At 45.1% G+C, this 21,463-nt stretch overlaps 1 protein-coding gene across 1 annotated transcript in view; it reads left to right on the top strand.

The window, feature by feature from the left end:
* LOC121709208 (RNA-binding protein Musashi homolog 2-like) overlaps nucleotides 1–21,463 on the top strand; it is a 258,569-nt gene that overhangs the window by 232,541 nt on the left and 4,565 nt on the right. The window contains 3 exon segments of the mRNA XM_042092415.1: nucleotides 10,251–10,469; nucleotides 15,420–15,574; nucleotides 21,385–21,461. Of these exon segments, the coding sequence (XP_041948349.1) occupies nucleotides 10,251–10,469; nucleotides 15,420–15,574; nucleotides 21,385–21,426 (416 nt within the window). The 3' untranslated portion in view covers nucleotides 21,427–21,461.

The following is a 21,463-nucleotide window of genomic DNA, read 5'->3' as shown; positions in this document are numbered from 1 at the left end:
TCTCTCTCTCTCTCTCTCTCTCTTTCTTTCTCTCTCTATCTCTCCCTGCCCCCTCTCTCTCCCCTCTCTCTCTCTCTCTCTGTCTCTCTCTCTCTCTCTGTCTCTCTCTCTCTTTCTTTCTCTCTCTATCTCTCCCTGCCCCTCTCTCCCCTCTCTCTCTCTCTCTCTCTCTCTCTCTCTCTCTCTCTCTCTCTCTCTCTCTCTCTGTCTCTCTCTCTCTCTCTCTCTCTCTCTATGTCTCATGTCTTTCTCTTGCAAAGGCATTCAGTCTTTATATCTTTTTACTCTTCCTCCACTCCCATGTGTTTGACCTAATGGACATGAGGACAGACAGCCCTCCCCGATGTTGAATGCCAGTTAGCGATGAGGCCTAGGGCCCTATTATGACAGTCTAAAGCGCATGGTCACTGGCGAATAGTTTAATCAAATTTCGTCATTACCAATTTGCAAATGGTTGTGAACTACTCATTGTGAGATGTATTTCGTAATATCTTTATTCTAATTATGTTTCCCATTGTAATCGTGTAATTTGTAATGTATTGCATGGATGTGCACCCATATCACTGTTGATAATGCTCTCTTAAAATAACATATAAACAACTCGCCATGGACTTCTGACCAGGTTTCTTTTGGTCAGTGGCGTAATGCGTTTTAGGTAGTGTACGATAGCGATTTTTAGACAATGCGCCAGACCACTCCCTAGGTTGTTCATTGTCACACCTCCTGGCACATTGTTTAAAAATGAGACGTGCAAAATGCGAAAATAAACTTTGCGCCGGGTGGAAAACGAGTTTTCCGCCATGCACCAGGGTGGAAAATAGGGGCCCTAGTAGCAGAGAAACCTGCTGCCCACTGCCCTTTAGCTCTCTCTGAATGCACAATCGGCGAATATGTCCTGAAGGTTACGGCGAATATGTCCTGAAGGTTACCGTCGCTGGCTGCTCTGTTACCGTTCTCACAAATAAGCACTTTCTACTGCCGGCTCTCCTCTAATGGCCAATCAATGCAGCGTTTAACCCTGCTGTCCTGCGAGGCCGTGGTGTGGGAGATCTTCCTCAGCGCTAGCACACACCACACGCACGGCAGTGTAATATTATGCAAGTGGCTGTTGGGCTAATTAGCTCAGGGAGCGGGGCACATTGTTTCCTGAAGTGTCAGCTGAATAGTCTTAGGAGGCAGGCAGGCGGGTAGGCGGGTAAAGCAGGGACTTGAAGTGTCCTGCGGCAGTGGATGCACTTAAAGCGTACGCACACACACACACACACACACACACACACACATACACACACACACACTCACATACAGAGCCCTCAATCTGAAGAAAACGAGACTTCAGGAGAGTAGTAATCACTCGCTGGGGAAGCTAAAAATCGGCGTTTTATTGACTCTGTAACCATGCTCTGTCTGCATAATTACTATAAGGCTGAATAGAACCGAACCTAACCAAACAAGCAGTTACCAGTATCGGAAGTGATCAGTGGTTCGAGTTTTGAAATCAAAATGTTTTTTTCAAAATTAGTTAATTATTAGCTGATGTATTGTAAATGCTTCACTACCATTTGTTACTCTAAAGTGTTAATGTCCCTGTCCCTCCCCTGAGAGAGACCCGTCCACTTGGCGGTCTCACTCCCTCTGTGTGTCATCTTTCTCCGTTTTGTCTAAACAAGCTGTGTGACCTTAAGTAGCTTCCCCACTGCAGCCCGGGATTGGCTGGCCTCTGTTGGTGGTGTTAATCCTCCAGTTGGGTCTCACATGCCAATGTGGGTGTGTGTGTGCATGTGTGTGTGTGTGTGTGTGTGTGTGTGTGTGTGTGTGTGTGTGTGTGTGGTCCAGTGAACTCTACGCTTGTGTCTCTAAAGAACATTAACATTTAATGCTTATTTCTGTACATTTTTGTGTAGTATAATGCGCAGTGCAGTATTCTGCTTTCAAACCTTACAATCAAAGGCGTGTAAATAGTTATTATTACTTTGTGAGGCTCATATTTTGCATTGCAATGCCTATAAAATCTGCGTGTCTCTGTCGGCCATGATGTAGTCTTCTCACCAGCCTGTTGCCTCTCTGTCCTCTGTAGACTGCATGTCTCTGTCGGCCATGACATAGTCTTCTCACCAGCCTGTTGTCTGTCGGTCCTGACGGCTGTGTAAGAGCTCAGTGACATCATGCAGGTATCCTGACGAGAGCATGAGTCAGGTGCACTGGCGAGGGACGACCAGTCGCCCGGCCGGAGAAAAGGAGAAGTCGAGAAGGACCCGCCGCCCGCAGCCCACCACCCGCCACCCTTGCGTGTGTTTGCGTTAGCAAACCCAGGAATAAATTATCTGTTAAAATTCATTAGCCAGGCTTCTCTGAGCGCAAAATGACAAGACATTAAACATGTATTATTTATGAAATGTCGGCGCTCTGTGAAAGAGAGAAGCTCCAGTGTTGTTAATTAGTCAGGCGTTGAGGCAGAAAAGCCTGTGTGAAAAGGGGAAGTGAGCGCTAGCCCCTATCTGCCCGCTTTTAAAGTGACATAGGTGGGAATGGAGATGCTAATTGCCACTATTGTGGAATTCAAAGCTAATTTGGGAAGGCTTTTGACAGGCAGATTGACACCCGGCGCCGTGTGATGCTCTCATGCCTGCCAGACTGTGGAGTATGAAGAGACCGAGACGGAATGGTCAGAGAGGCGAGAGAATATTGGGGGGGGGGTGTCTGTGTGTGTGTGTGTGTGTGTGTGTGTGTGTGTGTGTGTGTGTGTGTGTATGTGGGTGTGTGAAAAAAAAGAGAGTGCAGGAAGGGTATGAGTTGAGAATGAAATGAGTGTATGAATGTGTTTGTGTGAGTATAGGGATACTCTTTAGGGCTGTACAGTATGTTTGTGTGAGTATTTGAGGATGCATCAGTATGTGTTTGTGTGTGTGTGTGCGCGTGCATACATATACATGTGTGGATGCGTGCGTGCGTTTGTGTTTGTTAGTGTGTGTGTGTGTGTGTGTGTGTGTGTGTGTGTGTGTGTGCAGGGTCCTACACATGTGCACCCCAGGCCTCGGGGCCAGATGTACTAACGTTTTTGCGCCCACTTCAGACGTATTTGTTTCGCAACGTGCGTGTAAAATCATTTGTGAGGTATGTACAAACAGGCCGCAATGATGTAAAAGCGCAAACTGCCTCTCGCGGGAGCTGAAAATGGCAAATTGCGATTTTCGTGTCATGCATATGAATTCATGGGAGGATCCAAGGGGAAAGTGGGAGTTTAGCGTAAAAAAAACAAATTGCAGTTCAATGCGTCAATAAGAGAACCTTTCAAAGACAACAGAATCACTATTAAGATCACCAGTTTTGTAAGTCTTTGTACTATAAAAATAAACATTAACTTTCGTTGGCCTTTCGAATGTCTTACTTTCACTTTCACGTCATTCACTTAAACTTTCCTACTTGCTAGATTTGACCAATCTTCCATAGCCTACGTGCACAAGTAGTTTACTGTAAGTAGAACCACTGATCTTCATTATCTCCCTGCTTGTTGACATCTTATCATGTATGGTATTATTTCATGATTGCTAAACGTTTGATTCTTTTTAATGTTGTCATCAGTTAACTTCATTCAACTGTGCTTGTAGGCGCTGCCATTCAGTTGTGGACGTTCGTAAATTGCGTTTATTGGCGAAGTATGGCAGAGAAAGGCGCAGTTTACACTAAGGATTGAACGATTGATAAATACGACTTGGGTAATAAAAAATACGAAACTTGGGTCTGACAGCGTTCGCAATCTGCGGTTTGTCCATGACGCTAATAATGTTACATTCGCAAATGTACGTACATCTGGCCCTCAGTGTTTAGCTAATCACAGACTTCAAGTCCGAGGACACCGCACTCCTTCTTTTTCTGATGCACAAGTTGAAATGGAAAATTGATGAAGAATGTGCCCAGCTCTCCTTCTCCTCTCCTCTCCTCTCCTCTCCTCTCCTCTCATCTCCTCTCCTCTCCTCTCCACTCTCCTCTTTTCTCCTCTCCTCTCTTCTCTTCTGTTCTACTCTCTGTTGTCTGTTTTTCTTTTTTTTTTTTTACCTTTCTGTCTTTTTTTCCGTTCCCTTTCAGAGGAGAGCGAGGCGGCGGTTTAGCATTCCTCCTCAGAGTCAGTCATCTGGTAAAGTGGAAAAGCGAGAAGAGCATTTATCCACTCCAAGAGAGGCCCCTCATTACAGCAGGGTACGGAGAGAGAGAGGGGCGGGGGGGAATAGAGGGGTAGAGAGAGGCCCCCTCATTACAGAAGCATATGGAGTGAGAGAGGGAGAGAAAGGGACAGAGAGAGAGAGAGAGGAAAGAGGGAGAGAGGGGGGGGGTGAAAGGGAGGATTTTCAGTGAGAGCAGAGAGAAGAAGACAGGAGGAAATGGAGGAGAAAAAGCAAGACAGAGGGAGGAAGGAGAGAGGGAGCGAGGGAGAGAAGCAAAAAAGTCTCACTCATTCACCGATCACTGAGTTCTGAACTCCAGGCTGACCATACTCCACCCACTACCACCCCATTAGTCCCGCACACACACACACACACACACAATAATATATGCTGCCTATACCTATGCACACACACACAGTGGGAGCAGTGGGTGGAGCCAGAAGGGGAGAGGGGTAATTACGGGCGGAAATGAAGCTCGTCGAGCGATTCGCATCGCCAGGCCTCCTGATCCGGTCGCCACGGCAACGACGACCTCCTCATTTGTTTTGCAGATGAGTAATTAGATCCAATTCCAGAGCCGCGGAGGCGTAAAAAAAGGAACGAAATTCCAAAGAAGGATTCCTTTTATTGTGGAGGTCCTAGGGTGGCATTAATGACACAGGGAGACTGGACACAGAGATAAAACCTTTATGCCCTTAATGTGGCTAAACGTGATGCCCTCTCTCTCCTCTGACACGGGGTCAGCTGTTTTCAAAAGTAACGGCTACCTGAGAGTGGCAGTGACCACCCCCATTCTCTCTCTCTCTCTCTCTCTCTCTCTCTCTCTCTCTCTCTCTCTGTCTCTCTCTCTGTTTTGACAATTCTATCTGCAGAAGACTTGGTGAATATTATCACCTTAAATTAAAATCCATCAGATCTTTCTAGAACAAACTGCACCAGATGTATGTGTCATCCAAAGTGGTGTGATGCCGTTTCATGGACCCCCCTCTGTAGCTCTGGTCTCAGTAGGGAGGGTAAGTGTGTGTGTTTGTGTGTATTGGAGGTGAGGTTGGAGATTGGAGGTTTGTAATGGTCTCTGTGAGTGTGTGTAGTTGCAGCTGGACCAGTTGGGTTGGAATCTGGTGGTAAACCTCCCACAGCGGTGACACAGAACAGAAGTAAAAACGTGTGTTGTGGAAAGCAAGTGGTCAAAACATGTTGGCTTTTTTACTCATTTAGCCATTACAATAAAGGCTTTTAAACACTTTCTTCATTGTTGTCACATATCTGGAGAGCCTCTATTCCTGCCCTGTTATCAGCACGATTTTCCCCCTTTTTGCCATAAGCATCCAGCATGCATTAGTTATTTGTTTGTCACAGAGCTACCGGACATCTATTTTTTTAAAACAATGTGATGTTGGAGGGGCTTTTGAGAGGAGCCATTATTTTTCTGACTTTGATGTCGGGAACGTCAGGGGGAAAAAATGCTGTACTATCCAATTCTGTTTTCTCACCTTTGTCCTAGTGAAAGCAAATCATTTTGTATGCAACAACACAAAACCAGAGAGAGAATAAAAGGAAATTAGTTTGGGGATGATAATCAAGCTATTGGACCCTTCCCCAGATGGCTTGTTCACAGCCTGCCATCCACGCAAGAGAGAGGACAAGAGGAGAGGAGAGAGGAGAGACTCTTTTCCATAGTCATATCCTTCCCTACTAATGGCGCCATCATTACGGGCAATCTACCTGAACAATAAAAGTCATATTAGATAAGGCTTCCTCAGCTGTGTGCTACTTGCAGCTGAGCGCTAATTGTGTGTGTTAGCACAAACAAAGCCGCCATGTGTGTTTGTTATAGTATGTGTGTGTGTTTGGGGTGTTTGTGTGTGGGCGGGTGGGTGTTGGTTCTATTATGCGAGGGTATCATCTTTGTGTCCTGGCATTCCCGCTATCCCTGGAATCAGAGGAATTATGCAGATTGCAGAGGGAAGCTGAGGAAGCTGGCAGTAGTGTCGGAAGGTGGTGCTGGCGCTGGCATTCCGAACGCTCTTGGGGAGGCGAGGGACTGCGTTGGCGGGTGACTCTATGGGGGGAGTTGTGTGTGTGTGTGTGGGGGGGGGGGCATGGAATGGAGGTCTCTCACCCTCCCTGGCCCCTCCTTCCCCTTAGCCAGTTACCTAATGGGGGAGAGCTGGTGTGTGTGTGTGTGTGTGTGAGCCTCGGTAAAGGTCAGTGTGACGGCGACGCGTGTTTGTTGTTAAAGATCTAATTAGAAGACAAGGAGGAAGCACAGAAAGCTGGTGTAATTAGCGAAGAGCACGACACCACACCACACACACACACACACTCACAGACACACACACACACACACACACACACACACACACACACTCTAACTCATTAATGCATTAAGGCTATTAATGCATCTCTCAGAGATGAAGACAACGTCAGAGGCCATTTCACTCTGGCATTTTCCTGGCCCTTTTGTTTTGTGTTTTGTTTTTTTGTTTACTTAATTCCTCTCTGTCTCTTGAGGATGTAGAGGATGTAGAGGTGGGCCTCCTGACCCTGCAGGGGTGGGGGGTGTTATCTTGTTTGGTCTCGCTGTGTTGCCACTGAGAGGGGGAGACAGAAGTGACTTCTGAAGGGTTCAACCCCGCCACACACACACACACACACACACACACACACACACACACACACACACACACACACACACACACACACACACACACACCCCTCCAGCGCAGACACCAGTAACAGCCTCTCTGAGTCTCTTCCAGTCCTGTCTGCTTTTGTCTCACAGTCTGTCTGTTTGTTTGTAGGGATGGATGGAGGAGAGGAGAGAAAAAAGAGGAAAAGAAAGGAGCAGACAGGGTAAAGAGGAGATGAGAGAAAGAAAGGAATGTAGAGAAAAAGAAGGGAAGACACGGTAAAGAGGACAGGAGAGAAAGATGAGTGTAGAGGAAAAGAAGGGAAGACAGGGTAAAGAGGAGATGAGAGAAAGAAAGGAATGTAGAGAAAAAGAAGGGAAGACAGGGTAAAGAGGAGAGGAGAGAAAGAGAGGAGTGTAGAGGAAAAGAAGGGAAGACAGGGTAAAGAGGAGAGGAGAGAAAGAGAGGAGTGTAGAGGAAAAGAAGGGAAGACAGGGTAAAGAGGAGAGGAGAGAAAGAGAGGAGTGTAGAGGAAAAGAAGGGAAGACAGGGTAAAGAGGAGAGGAGAGAAAGATGAGTGTAGAGGAAAAGAAGGGAAGACAGGGTAAAAAGAGGAGAGGAGAGAAAGATGAGTGTAGAGGAAAAGAAGGGAAGACAGGGTAAAAAGAGGAGAGGAGAGAGGCTGGCAGTCTCTTTGGGAAATGGTGTCTCATTTTAGGCCATCAGTAGAGCAGCCCTTATCTCCCCAGCTGTACAGTCTGGCTCTAAAACCTCTGAAGGCGCTGTGTGTGTGTGTGTGTGTGTGTGTGTGTGTGTGTTGGAGGTGATGTAGCTCTAATGGTCTCTATGAGTGTGTGTAGTTGCAGCTGGACCAGTTGGGATGGAATCTGGTCGTAGCATTTCTGGCAGCTGCCCGCCTGCCTGCTTAGATGGATACTAATGTCTGTGTGTGTTTGTGTGTGTGTGTGTGCATGTCCATGTCTTTTTCTGTGTTTGTGCGTGTGTTTGTTGTTTGTGTGTGTCTGTATATCTTCCTGTGTGTGTGAGAAAGAGAGAGAGAGAGAGAGAGAGAGTAGGGGGTTAGGAGACCTTTGGAGGTGGTCGTGGGGTGTGTGTGTGTGTGTGTGTTGAAGTGTCCCCAGTCCAGGTGCAGAGCCGACCCCAGCCGATCTGCCGTGACCTCCGGCTGTGCTGGCTACCAGACTGCTGAAGCCTGATAGAGATGAATCACTGGTGGGCTGAGGGGTGGTGTGGTGTGTTTCTCTCTGTTTTACACACATAAAGACACACACACACACACACACACACACACACATACATACACATACATATACACACACACACACACACATATACTTACATGTGCACACACACACACATACTGTACGTACGTATGTACAGTACATACACACACACACACACACACACAGGTCTGTCAGGTCGGTGCGCTGCACTAAGTAGGCATCGTGGGCATCTCGCCATCTCTGAAGTGTCAGTCATTTGACAAGTGGGCATGCTGCCCGTGAGCGCTGAGCTTCTGAATGTGATGTTCTAGAAGTGTTAAGCGAACGAGTAAGCGGCCTTTCTCCTTGTGTTTGGATTATGTTTGGCAGACAGTTGTGGTGTAATCGCCATCGGCTAGGCAATGCGTGACGCTGCTCTTTTTTTTAAAATTTCTTTCTGTCTGTCTTTCTTTGTTTCTTTTGTTCTTTCTTTCTTTATTCTCCGAATGAAAAACAAACACGCAGCAGGGGAGGCTGTGGATGAAAGGCTCTCTTTCTTCTCTTCCTCCGCCGGCCGATCTCAGCTTTGGTGGGGAGAGCTACAGTAGGCCTGCGTTCCTGAAGAGGTGTGAGAGGCGGTGGCGGCACCGTCTTTTAATAGCCTCCGCTCCTCGCATGTGCCGCACAGCTCAGATTACGCCGGGACATGCCGTAAATGTCACCAGCACCGAGGCGCTCAATGGCGCCTTTTCAGGCGTTGATAATCTCCCATCTGTGTGAATGTGAGGTGTGTATAGGCATGTGTCTGTGTGTGTGTGTGTGTGTATAGGAGGGACTTTAAGCTGAAGAGGCGAGCCTGTGTCTTTTGTCCGCCTACCACTTATCAGTAATGGAGTCAATGAGCGCGAACCTGTCATTGTTGTGGTGTACAGAGAGAGAGAGAGAGAGAGCATGACAAAGTGCCAGGTCTCTTTTGAAGGAATGCAAATTTGTATGAAGTGGTTTGAAAATGAATATTTTTTTATATATATTTCCGTTCTTTGCATAAAGAGCCTAGAGCACCCAGGTCATCAGGATATGCATCTTATTTTGTCATTTTGAGCCACGAAAAAAACCATTAAGCCCACACACACACACACACACACACACACACACACACACTCTCCTGACATCCACAGAAAATCACTTCTCTTTCAAAAACGCTCTTTCACACCAGATGGCTGCCGCCTTTGTGTCAGACTTTGTGTCGAAACATGCCCATACCGCCCAGGCCTTTTTGCTCTTTCTCAGATAGGCAATTGACGTACATTATGATAATCATCATCACCCAATGACCAGCCGTCTCTGGACCGTTTCAATGACTGCCACACTCTACTCTGCTGTGTGTGTGTGTTGGTCAGTTAGTCCAGTGTTCCATGCTACTTCGTACTGTACATTTATACCACAGCTTGGTTGAATTTCCTTTTGTGATGCGCTCTTAAAAACGTTGATTATCAACATCGATTATCGACGTTCTAAAGAGTGCATCACAATAGGAAATTCAACCAAGCAGTGGTATGTACAGTACGAAGTTTTTTTGGCTGCATTGCACTTGTATATAGTGTTTTTAGGCTACTTGTGTATCAATACAAATGCAAATTTGCATTTCCACCTTAATGCTAATGCATTATTTTCCATCCACTATCCCTTACTGTATACCAAGTGGTGAAGAATGGCAGTCTTGCAGAGGCTTCTTCATGAAGGCCATGTTGTGTTGTTGGAAGTGGTGCTGTGTCTTTGGAGTTAGAGGTGGAGGGACTGAATAGAGATGGCAGAGGTGGGGGGTGGAGAGGCTCCTGGCTGGGTTCTTACAGGAAGTGACATCAAGGCTCACGTTGAGTTCGGACCCACAATCCATACCATCATCAGCACTATCACACTTGTATTGCACTTTCACACACACACACACACACACACACTCACACACCCCAACATGTCACAACTGTCACAACATCACTGTGCACCACCATGACATCCAAAAGCTTCTTCCCCAATGATGGAGTCCCAACCCTTCCCCACTCTACCCCTCCCTCCTCCTCCTCCTCCTCCTCCTCCTCCTCCCCTCTTCCTCTGTCCTCATCTTCCTCCTCCTCCTCTTCCCCTCTTCCTCTGTCCTCCTCTTCCTCCTCCTCCTCCTCCTCCCCTCTTCCTCCTCCTCCTCCTCCTCCTCCTCCTTATCCTCCCGTATCTCCCAGGCTTTCCTGACTATGGCTTTTACTCGGCGGCGGCAGCGGCCGTGGGGGCGGGCGGTGGGGAGCAGCGTGCGGGGCCGTGCTCCTTCGCCGACTACGGCTCGCTGGGCCCGCAGGCCGCCGCTCAGATGCTGCAGGGCGAGCACCACCACCCTGCATCCGCCTCGGCCTGCAACTCCCCCCTTCAGCACCTGCCCAGCCCGGAGCAGTTTAAGAGCCCAGGTTTGTATGGAGCAACACCTACGTACCTCCACCTCCTCCTCCTCCTTTTCCTCCACCACCTCCTCCCTGTACTCCTCCTCCTTCTCCTAACGGCTGGGGAAACAGAGAATGACATGAAGTATATATATTCATATACACATATATACGTATTTGCATATGATGTATATATGTGGGCCATAACAGATGACACGACAGCTTAAGAATACAAATTGCTGTTTATGGTAACTATGTGTGTGCATCTGAGGAACAGGCCAGATATGCATTTGCATGTTTCTGTTTTGTTTGAGGGGGAGTTTGTCTATTTTGTTGCACATTTGGCCGAAGAATGACATTTGTATTCTTTGCATGCATATTTTATATTTTATATTTTATATTTTTATACATGAGATGGACGGGGACTGTTTGTCATTTGGATTTCATTTTATCTTGGACCATATTCCTACTCCATATAACTTACATTGAGAAATGTAATTGTAATTTAGTAGCATACAGGTGACAGTAAAACTCAGTGAAGCTAGTTTTCTAGCGTGCTCACAGTTGCAAATCTAATATAATATGATGTGTATGCTTCCATGCGGTACAGTATATGTAGCCGTGTGTTTAGAGTGAACTGCCCGTTGATATGGCATTTCCTACCAACCATGTTTAATGTCAGCACATAATATGCTTTGTCTTGTTTCTCGCATGACATACTGTGACTGATCAGTTTTAGGACACCACTTATTTCAATAAAATGCATTGGTTACATATTATTACTCTTATCAGTATGTTTCTATTGCTATGAGTTATTGTATAGGAGTATACTGTAACCATGACACCAGCACTACATGGAAGGCACTAGGGTTAGGCAAGGGTTAGGATCAGGGTTAAGTTTAGGGTTAGGCGCCTTGAAGTCGACGGTGGGGGCCTAAAACACCATCGAGCAGTCAAGATACTTTTCGACAAGTTACATGCAGTGAAAAAAGTGAAGGTGAGTGTCAGACCCAGACTGTGTAATGAAGTGCAATGGAAGGAATGGTGAGGGGGGGTGGAGAGGGTGAGGGGGGGTGGAGAGGGGGTGGAGAGGGTGAGGGGGGGGTGGAGAGGGTGAATGCGCTGGCATGGGTGAGGGGGGGTGGAGAGGGTGAGGGGGGGTGGAGAGGGTGAGTGCGCTGGCATGCGTGAGGGGGGGTGGAGAGGGTGAGTGCGCTGGCATGGGTGAGGCAGGTGGTGCGGTGGAGAGGGTGAGGGTGATGGGCAGAGGCAGGTGGTGCGGTGCCCAGGAGTCTCTTAGTGGAGCACTCCCCGCGGCCCCTACTCCACTCTACTCTGTCCTGCCGCCTCATTGGCCTTGGCAGCCAGCAGGGAAAGACATCTTTAGCCTCCGTGCTTTACACTGAAGATTACACACATCTCCTGGTTTTGGACCCAGTCCCGGGTGTGTGTGTGTGTGAGAGAGAGAGAGAGAGAGAAAGTGTGTGGATGGGTGTGTGTGTGCGTGTGTGTGTGTGTGTGTGTGTGTGTGTGTGTGTGTGTGTGTGTGTGTGTGTGTGTGGTGTGTGTGGTGTGTGTGTGTGTGTGTGTGTGTGTGTGTGTGTGTGTGTGTGTACGTGTGTGTGTGTGTGTGTGTGTGTGTGTGTGTGGATTGCTTGTCTTAACAGCCCTCACTGGTGCTGTGCCCACCCTACTGTGCAGGCACAAACAGCACCTTCCTTTCTCCCTAGACTCCCTGATGCCTTTGGCCGGGTGTGGCCCAGATCTGGTCTAGATTTGGCCTGAGTCCCTTGGTGGCACGGGGCTCCCGTTCTTCCATCTGCGTCTGGGCTCCTTACGGATGCGGTGGGCCGGATCCGCAGGCTTTGCCTGAAGCCCAGGAATCTCATTTGCACATAATGTAATCCAGTGGCTCCGTAACTGAGATAAACACTCTGCAAAGAGCCAGAAATGCGGATTGAGTTTTCGCCAAAAACTTTTTTTTATGTCTCACATTTCCACTTTTTAAGTCCTTCCTGACTGTGTTCTCTCTTGTGGAAGGGAGTTTGTTTCTGTGATCTCTTTGTGAAGGAATTACTTGGTGTAAGTGTCACATGTATGCCGTCGTTTGTCAGTGTTCTTCGGCAATAATGTCACATCACCACCTCAGTTGCCGAAATTTATGTTCATGATCTGGACTCAATAATGGTTACGAGCAAAGTAGGACCAAATGACATTGGATTAAAAGGCTAATTGTGTTTTGTTAAACCGCTTGGTGCTTCTTGGTTGCTGTGGCAACAAGGACCGAATGGTTGCATTGTGGGTCCCTTAGAGGTCATCAGGACTCGTTATCCAAGTTTCAGTGAGACACAGGAAAGGTTTTGTGTGTGTGTGTGTGTGTGTGTGCGTGCGTGCGTGCGTGTGTGTGTGTGCGTGTGTGTGTGAGAGAGAGAGAGAGGTCGACTATCTCTGAACTTTGACTGTAAGTAAATAAATGAAGATAGATGAATAATAAAAAAAAGAATATTTCTCGCAGTAATTTACAGCTTATGCGATCATCACGTTGCGTCAGCAACTTCCCCTTTCCCATGTGAGTCTCTGTGCACGCTGTCAGAATAGAAGTGCATCACACGGTGGCATAAATCCGAACACAATGCAATGTGAGGACTTTGGACTGGGCAAACCCAGCTTGAGTCACTGGGGTCCTGAAACATGCTGTGTAATCAAAGCTCTGCTCGTGCAATTAGCATGGACGCTGCTAACCCACCAGTCAAAGCCAATAAGGGCAGCTCATGTTTGGCTATTAAAGTTAATAGCAGTGGCAGCTCTCGCCCGAGGCGCTGCGAGTTTAAAACATAAATCCTACTGCTCGCTCACACAGAGAAAAGAAGAGACTCTGTTCAGTCGCTCAGTCCGGCGGTTCAAGCTGAATCCACCAATTATGGGTAAACGAGGAGGATTAGGGCTCGATCCAAAAGGATCTAGAAGGGTTTAATGAGAGATCCTGTTAGAAACTCGGGGTGTGAGATGAGCACACGGTAAAGCAGGTCAGCTCCAGGTGTGCTGAGGTGCTGTGCGGCAGGATGAGACGGGCGGATGCTGAATGTTAGTCAAGAGGAAGAGTGTGTGGTGATCAGCTTACTTTCAGGGGGATGATTTCAGGGAGGAACTCTGGGTCTTGTAGTCTCATATTATCCAGCAGCGTTAAATTGTGTTTTCAGTGACGCAGGCTAATTGAGAGCTCTCATCCAAACAGAGGTGTTGGTTAGGATGGCATTAGGCTATCAAAAGCGGGTCGGTCAGTAAAACGTTAGGATGACATTAGCCTATCAAAAGCCGGTTGGTCAGTAAAACGTTTTAAGACAAAGGAGCTCTTCAGCCTCATCTGTTGCCACTAGTCGCTGTCTTGTAGCTGCTACTCCTTATTAGTTCAGTGCTATTTTATTTAGTTATATTTATCCTTTATTTTACCAGGTGAGTCCCATTGAGATCGTACATCTCTTTTTCAAGAGAGCCCTGGGCCCTCAAAAGATGAGATAGAAACCAAGGGGAAACAGAAACCTAGATGAAATAGATACCAGTTGGGTCTCTGTATCCACATGTAACGTTAGTGACCCTTCAGTGCTAAAACTGACTCACCAGGCAGTTGCCCAACCGTATTGTGACCTCTGACCTGATTGACCTCTCTCTTCCACACTGACCCATGCAACTCTAGTGTGATGTTCTGCCATACATGCTGAAAATGAAGATGAAAGATTACACACATAAGTTAAAGAAAATTAATGACAACAAACATTTACATACATACACACAGGGGTTAAAGTCTGGGGGGGGGGACGCAGTTCCGCCACCTCAGATAAATTAATAATAAATATATTCTTTCATACCAACGATATAGTGTGATGATATTGTTAAAATAAATGGTAAGTTAATTTTTCGCATGTATACGGAGGTGACCAAGAAGCTAGCAGTTCTTGTCCAAAAAGTATTGCTACACCACACTACTCAATATGTTGTCCAACAGAGAGTAATTTTTCCCTGTTGCACCGACACTGGATTTTAGAGTTCCTCCACCTGCCAAATCCCACTTTAACCACTGCATACCCACACACACACACACACACACACATACACATCTATGCATTTCATATAAGCTTCAGGTGTTCAACATAAACATGATGCTTAAAGCCATTTGTTTGCGTGCATGTTTTTTTGGGTCAAATCTTGCATGATGTTTTTTAGCAGCGCAGTGCATGCTCAGCCTGACTACTATGATTTCCGAAGAGCCCTGACACCATTTCCTGTGTATTCTACACTGTATAACACTGTTACTATATGCAATGTTTTAGCATTTAGAGAGAGGCTGCTAATTGGCAACACAGAATACTACTATAGCAATTATTTTCATATGTGGTCTTATTTAATGTGAAATGAATGTAATTACAGAGGAATTATTGCCCTCATAATGTTTGCATTTAAGAGGCTTTGAAATTATTGTTTCTAGGCTGCCTTTTAAGGTGAGGTTTATTAAATTCGCACAGAGATTGACACCAGGGCACTGGCACTAATTCTATATTAATGTCAAAGATTTTCTATTTCAAAAGGATTATAATTATAATTCACAGTTAACACATACATATTACGCTCACTGAAAAGCACATAACCCTCAATGCAAAGTGTATTACAATCAATGCAAAGTTTTCTAAATTTAATGAAATCAGATCATTTGATGATGTTCTTGTGCTTTAGCTGTAATGTTCTTGTGCTTTAGCTGCACATCACTGTGACAGAGTTATATCCCAGTTTTTGGCTTGTCCTCCAGTCCAAAGCGCCTTCCTCAAAGTCATACTGTAATCTCTGCTGCTTGCTCTCCCTTATCTGGTGCCGCTAGTCACTGTTCTTGCAGTCGCTAACACCTGGGTTCCACTCTCTCTACTCATTCTGAGACCCTCTCTCTCTCTCTCTCCCTCCCTCTCTCTCTCTCATCGCCCTGGGTAGGCGCCAACCCTCCACGCCCGGGTGGCTTTCCTGGTGCCAACAGCCCGGGCCCTGTGGCTGACCTGTATGCTGCCGCCAGCCAGGACTCTGGCGTGGGCAACTACATCAGCGCTGCCAGTCCCCAGCCCGGCTCCGGCTTTGGACACAGTATCGCTGTGAGTATACATGTGAGTGTGTGCGTCACACACACAAACACACACACACACACACACACACACACACACACACTGACCTCATATCCTATATATTTATGTTTATGGCATTTAGCAGACACTTTTGTCCAAACATTAAAATGAACAGTTTAAAGTAAAATCATATAGCATACATTATATACATTACATACAGCGTTACATTACCAATATGCTAGATATAGCATATTGGGTCTTGAAATATTCACAAGAATCCATAGAAATTGAATATTCATGTCATTTGATCCAATATTAGTTATGCACAGTATGCATAGTCCACCAATTTAATTAAACATTGAAATAATAAAGATTTATCATTTTTTGTAATTATTCCATATTTAGTGTAGTCATTCCATATCAGAACCCCTGAAGTATAATTCAAATACAAGCATGAAACTTCAATGTGTTTAATTTCATTTGAGACCAAGATTATGCTTCTATACAAAAGGGTTCATATGCAGTCAGTATGCATTTTGGATAACCAAAAGTCCTATACTATGGGGAGTTTCCAGAAGGCATTTTACAAAACGCATGAGCATACCTTGGCAAATAATGGTCTAAAGTAAGTAGTTGTCATTCTATATTGATCTACTTTTGCACACAGCTTTACAAGACCTGATGCTAGGGCTCAGTGTTTCTAAGTCATCTCAAGTGACCTAGAGGGCTGAAATGTGGTCAGTTCAGAGATGCTTGTTATCCGGCAGAATGAGAAAATAATATTCTAGCCTCTGTAACTCTGTGTCAGTACATCACACAGTTTTTCTATCATTGTTGTCCAAGAAACTACAGTGTCTAAGCTTTCCAAAGAGGTCAGGCATTTGATTATAGGCAAAAGTATGTAGGAGCAATTATCTCCTAAGTAGATGATGTACATGTCGGGCAAAATACTCAAAATGGGGCGTATGCATAAGAATTTAAATTATATTCTTACATTATATTATATATACAGTATATATAGTATATAACACTTTTATTAGCACCACTAATGTGTACTGATGTGTTCTACTGATGTGTTCTACACTTTCTTTCCACCTTATTCATCTGAACTAGACTCTACAGTTACCTTCAGTGTTGCACGTGACATTTTTACATTTGCAGAATTTGCATCATGGTATGTGTGAAATGTAGCTAAAGCGTGTTGTCTAGGAATAGTATTAAAATTCACTCACCTTCATCGAGTGTACTCTAGCCAGTGCCTACATGGTTGTCTGATGTGTTATGCAATGACAGCACCTCGATAAGCAGTAATGTAGAGTCTGCAGTCTGAATTTTCGGACAAAGGGCCATATCTTGCACCTGGCGCAATGTGGCACAAAGCGCAACATAAGTCCTGTTCATATCATACTGTACACCCAAGTCGGTGATGACTTTTTCACCATGCGCCCCACTTCCATTGAACATTGCGCTCATGGGTGTGTCAATGAACGAACATAGGCATGGTCTGGCACTTGATCCAAAAATCGCTATCTTACACCAACTAAAAATGATTACGCCACTGACCAAGAAAAACCTGGTCTATAGTAAAAAGCACATATAAAGCACAGCAGTGAAGACGCACAAGATGTAAGCAGCCCTTAACAACGAGTCTCAGGCAACGACTCATTTTCAGGGTAAATAGGCTATCCGTAGTATTTTTATTCATTCGAACATTATTGAATGACAAATGTCATTCTCATTGAATTTAAAATATGTTACGCCCAAAACACACCCATGACTAGGCCTAATTAAGAAAGATAAGAACAACCCTTTTGAACAATGTGCTCGGTGTCTGATCACAAAATCACACAGTTTAATTAGCAAATGTGAACTTGAAACACCTTAAATGTTTTTACATTTTGCATTTCTTACTCTGACCAGGCGTTTGAGATTGCTAAAATAGAGCCCGAAATATCCCGAAATATAAAATGAATGGTAATTAAATACATGTGTTCTTATTAGTCTAGTACAGTGGTCCCCAAACTACGCCCGCCAACTCATTTTGGGTGGCCCCCCAAAACATGTCCGTGGTATATAGCATCTGGCCCGCACGGGAGTACGACATCGTCAAACTATAACCTCCGTAATTTCCCCATCCATTCTCTATGGCGAGTCACATGTAATACTCCTTTTGCCCACTGGTGGTTGTTTTGGCGCTGTTTCACGTTTGCCATCGAAAACGGAATGAAATGTAGGCCTACCTGCAAACAATGTAAGAGGCCTATGCTGACTGCATCAGTGCTCAAAGTATTCTAAACGTTTATCAATTATTTGTTATAATTACATGGCTCTTCAGAGTGCTGCAGAAAGTTCCATTCACATGAATGGGCCTTCCCAACGTTCGGGCCTATGTTAAATCTATAAATCACCGGCAAAGTATATAATCACTGCTGTCAGTGGCAACAGGTTGATTAGTGTCTTTCATATCCCTCCGCAAGAATTCCGTTCGCTTATTGCAATGGAATTTCATTAAAAGGGAAAGTAAGCTAGTAAGACGTTGCCACGCAACACCTGAAACTGTCAAGTTCTATCTGTGTGGCGAACTATTTATTTTGTCAGCGGAAGACACAAAACGGTAGCAAAATCATTTTTAAAGATTCATTGTGTTAGGTTTCTTTTCTCGTTTTGGCAAGTAGCCATGTAATAAGCGGGATAATGTATTGTCCGCCGGTAATTATCAGAAAATTCTGATAATTCTGTTCTGTTCTCCCTGTCGGGACTTATTTTCTGATAATTACCGGCGGACAATACATTATCCCTTACAAGGGCGTAGGTTTCGTCTGAACACAGTTAAACACAGTTAGCAATGGTATTAAATTGCAGTAGCCTATGATTAAATTTATTGGAATATTCAACTAAGGTAGACTGCTGTTGTTCACAGCACTAAGCTATTTATGGTTGATATACTCCGAGACTCTGGCACTCTCTTAGAGCCAGGCATAGTAAGCTGGCCCTCGGAAGAAAACGTTTGGGGACCACTGGTCTAGTAGTAATAAGAAGTTTTTTTATTCATTAACACCATAACCAATATTGTTAAACTATGCAATGTACTAATGACTAGACTTAGTAATGTGTGACAATGTGGTTTCTTCTGGTGGCCATTTTCCTTGTTCTGTCTTATCCTATGAAACGTTTCGGAAAGTATAGTCTGATCCAGCGACTGGATTCATTTACAGGGTGACTGGTTAGAGCAGTTTAAAAAACAAGCCTGTAAGACCTCGTCTGTGTGTGAAGATTTAATGAATCATTTCACTCAGCTCAAGACTGGAAAGATTTAATATGAGAAAATGCTGCAGTGCGAGAGAGGGAGAGAGACAAAGAACCACAGATTAATGAATGAGTCGACAGAAAAACCTAAGAGAATAGCCAAATTGATATACTTAGATGTTCTTTAAATGAGCCATCACATTTTATGGGATTGTCAAACAGAAGCGTTTAATGGGCCTTTTTTACAACCTGCTGCCAGAGCACATTTGTTGTCTTTGGATGTCAGAGGTGTCAGGACAAAAAAAATTAATTGCTTTTTGTCTCAACTCACATCAGAATAGTCAGAGTCTAATGAAATGTCAGCCTGAAACCCGAGAGAGAGAGATGTTCACCTTTTTTCATAGTTTATAGGACATTTATACAGTTAGCTGCCAAACATGGCAAAAACTGTATTAATATCCATTTCATGAATCTGTTCATTCATTATACAAAGGTTAATTTTTAATGTTACCACAGACTACAATACTAGCTTAGAGTACCGAGTGTTAACTTTGAATTTTATGACAGTGTAGTACTCAAGACATGTAGTATTTACGGTATTAACACCTTTTCAAATAGTTTTCTTGAGTGCATCAGTCAGATTTAAATTTCCAATGCTAAACAGGTTGAGGACATTTGATGTAGGACGTCTGCATTTCAGCCTTCTACAATGATTTGCAAACTGTGCTGCGTACAAATCATAGATTTAACGAAGTGGGGATATACTTCAGACAAAGGGGTTGGATTTTAACTCTCTCTCTCTCACTCTCTCTCTCTCTCTCTCTCTCTCTCTCTCTTTAAGCCCACCTCATCACCAGCTCTCACATTTTATTTACCCTGCGAGGGGGGAAAAAAACACAGCTCTCGGATCTGTGATTTGCAATGAAAATTAATAACACGATTTCCGCCCGTGCTAATTGAATGTGACCTAATCCGCCTCCGAAAGGCTTGGCGAGGCAGTGACGGGCGGTGGCGGCGGCACTGTGATCCAGCAAGATGGCTTCCTCGGCGCAGCAGCGTGGCGCTCAGGCGTCTCAGGCAGATGATGTCTTTGTGCAGCACATTAAGGCAGGAAATGGCTTGGAACTAAAATGCTCCTTGCCATTAATTTCCCGTGCCAGACAGCGCCAAAAATGCCACGCACTGGAACCTGACATGTCACAACCCATTGGGCGGCGTCATTCGCTTCTTGTGCCCGCCATTTGCTGTTTGAGTCTGGTACCAGTCTAACACTCGCACACACGCACACACACACCCACACACACACACACACACACACACACACACACACACACACACACACACATACATACACACACACAGACACACACACACACACACACACACACACACACACACACACACACACACACACACACACACACACACACACACAGAAAGAAGTGAGAGGGTGTAATTGTAGTGTCAGTTAAAAGTGCTGAGGTGGGTTGCGTATGCTCATCTTTTGTTCGTCGGACAGCATTGTGTGGCGTCGTCATTGCAGTCTGACCGTCAGTTGGCTATATCTTCCGTGCAGGCATCGGAAAAGGATATATATATATATACACATATATATATATATATATATATATCCTTTTGTGCTGTGTGCTATTTTCAGGGATGCAACTGGATGCTGTTAAAATTAATGGTTATCTGAGCCGTTTTTGTGTTTCGCCACCTCTCTCTCTCATTCTGTCTGGTGCTATTTTAAACTTTTCGCTCGGTGATTCGTTCCTACTCCCCACAGCCCCCTGGTGATGTGTGTGGGGGGGGGGGACTGCGTCACCACTGCTGAGGCATTGTTGTGTCTTATTTTTATCAGTACTTTGCGATCGGGCGTCTGGCGGAATTGATCCGTCCTGTCACTGCCACAATGGGATGATGACACGATTGATAAGTGGAGCTGGCTGACGCTTCACCACCCCCACCCCCCAGAAAAAAAAAAAAAACTTGTGTGTGAGTTGTTGACTTTCTCAGAGAAAAAAATAGATATGCCCACTACTGCAGAAAGGCAATGACTATCAGTGATTATCAGAGGTGTCCGATGCTGCCAATGCTCCTATGTGACCTTGCCTGAGGAAATATACAAACAACGTTAGTGTATAATCTATCTTTATCGATAATACTAATTTAGTGTAGTGTACAGTATCTTTAAGACAATCAAGAAACATAAACACATTTTCCATATGTGAGTGTTGAATGCCCATAAAGAAACTGAGGCCTCCCTGCTGTACCAATACATGAGAACCCAGCTAGAACATGCACAGCATAGCACAGCACAGAAAAGAAAAGCAAAACGATGAAGACAGAGCGGCTGGCTGAACATCACAACATATTTCTGTCATAAAGTTCTGGCATAACCAAATTAAACGAGTGCACTGCACTAGCAAAAAAAGCCTCCACTGTCCCCATTATCATGGTTTATATTAGTACTTTACCTGAGCTTCACCAAAATAGCTAGTGCCATTTACCTATTCGCACAGATGGGTCAGTCTTTTTTTTTTTTTTTTTGTGCGACTGAAATGTGTACTGACTGTCTCTCTCCACACTTTCAGGGCCCGCTGATAGCGACAGCGTTCACAAACGGATACCACTGAACCAGAGCAGATGGTTGGTGGCCATCTCGGTGGAGGT

Source organism: Alosa sapidissima, chromosome 5 (assembly GCF_018492685.1).
Source record: "Alosa sapidissima isolate fAloSap1 chromosome 5, fAloSap1.pri, whole genome shotgun sequence".
NCBI lineage: Eukaryota > Metazoa > Chordata > Actinopteri > Clupeiformes > Clupeidae > Alosa > Alosa sapidissima.
This window is presented reverse-complemented; position numbering and strand designations above follow the sequence as displayed.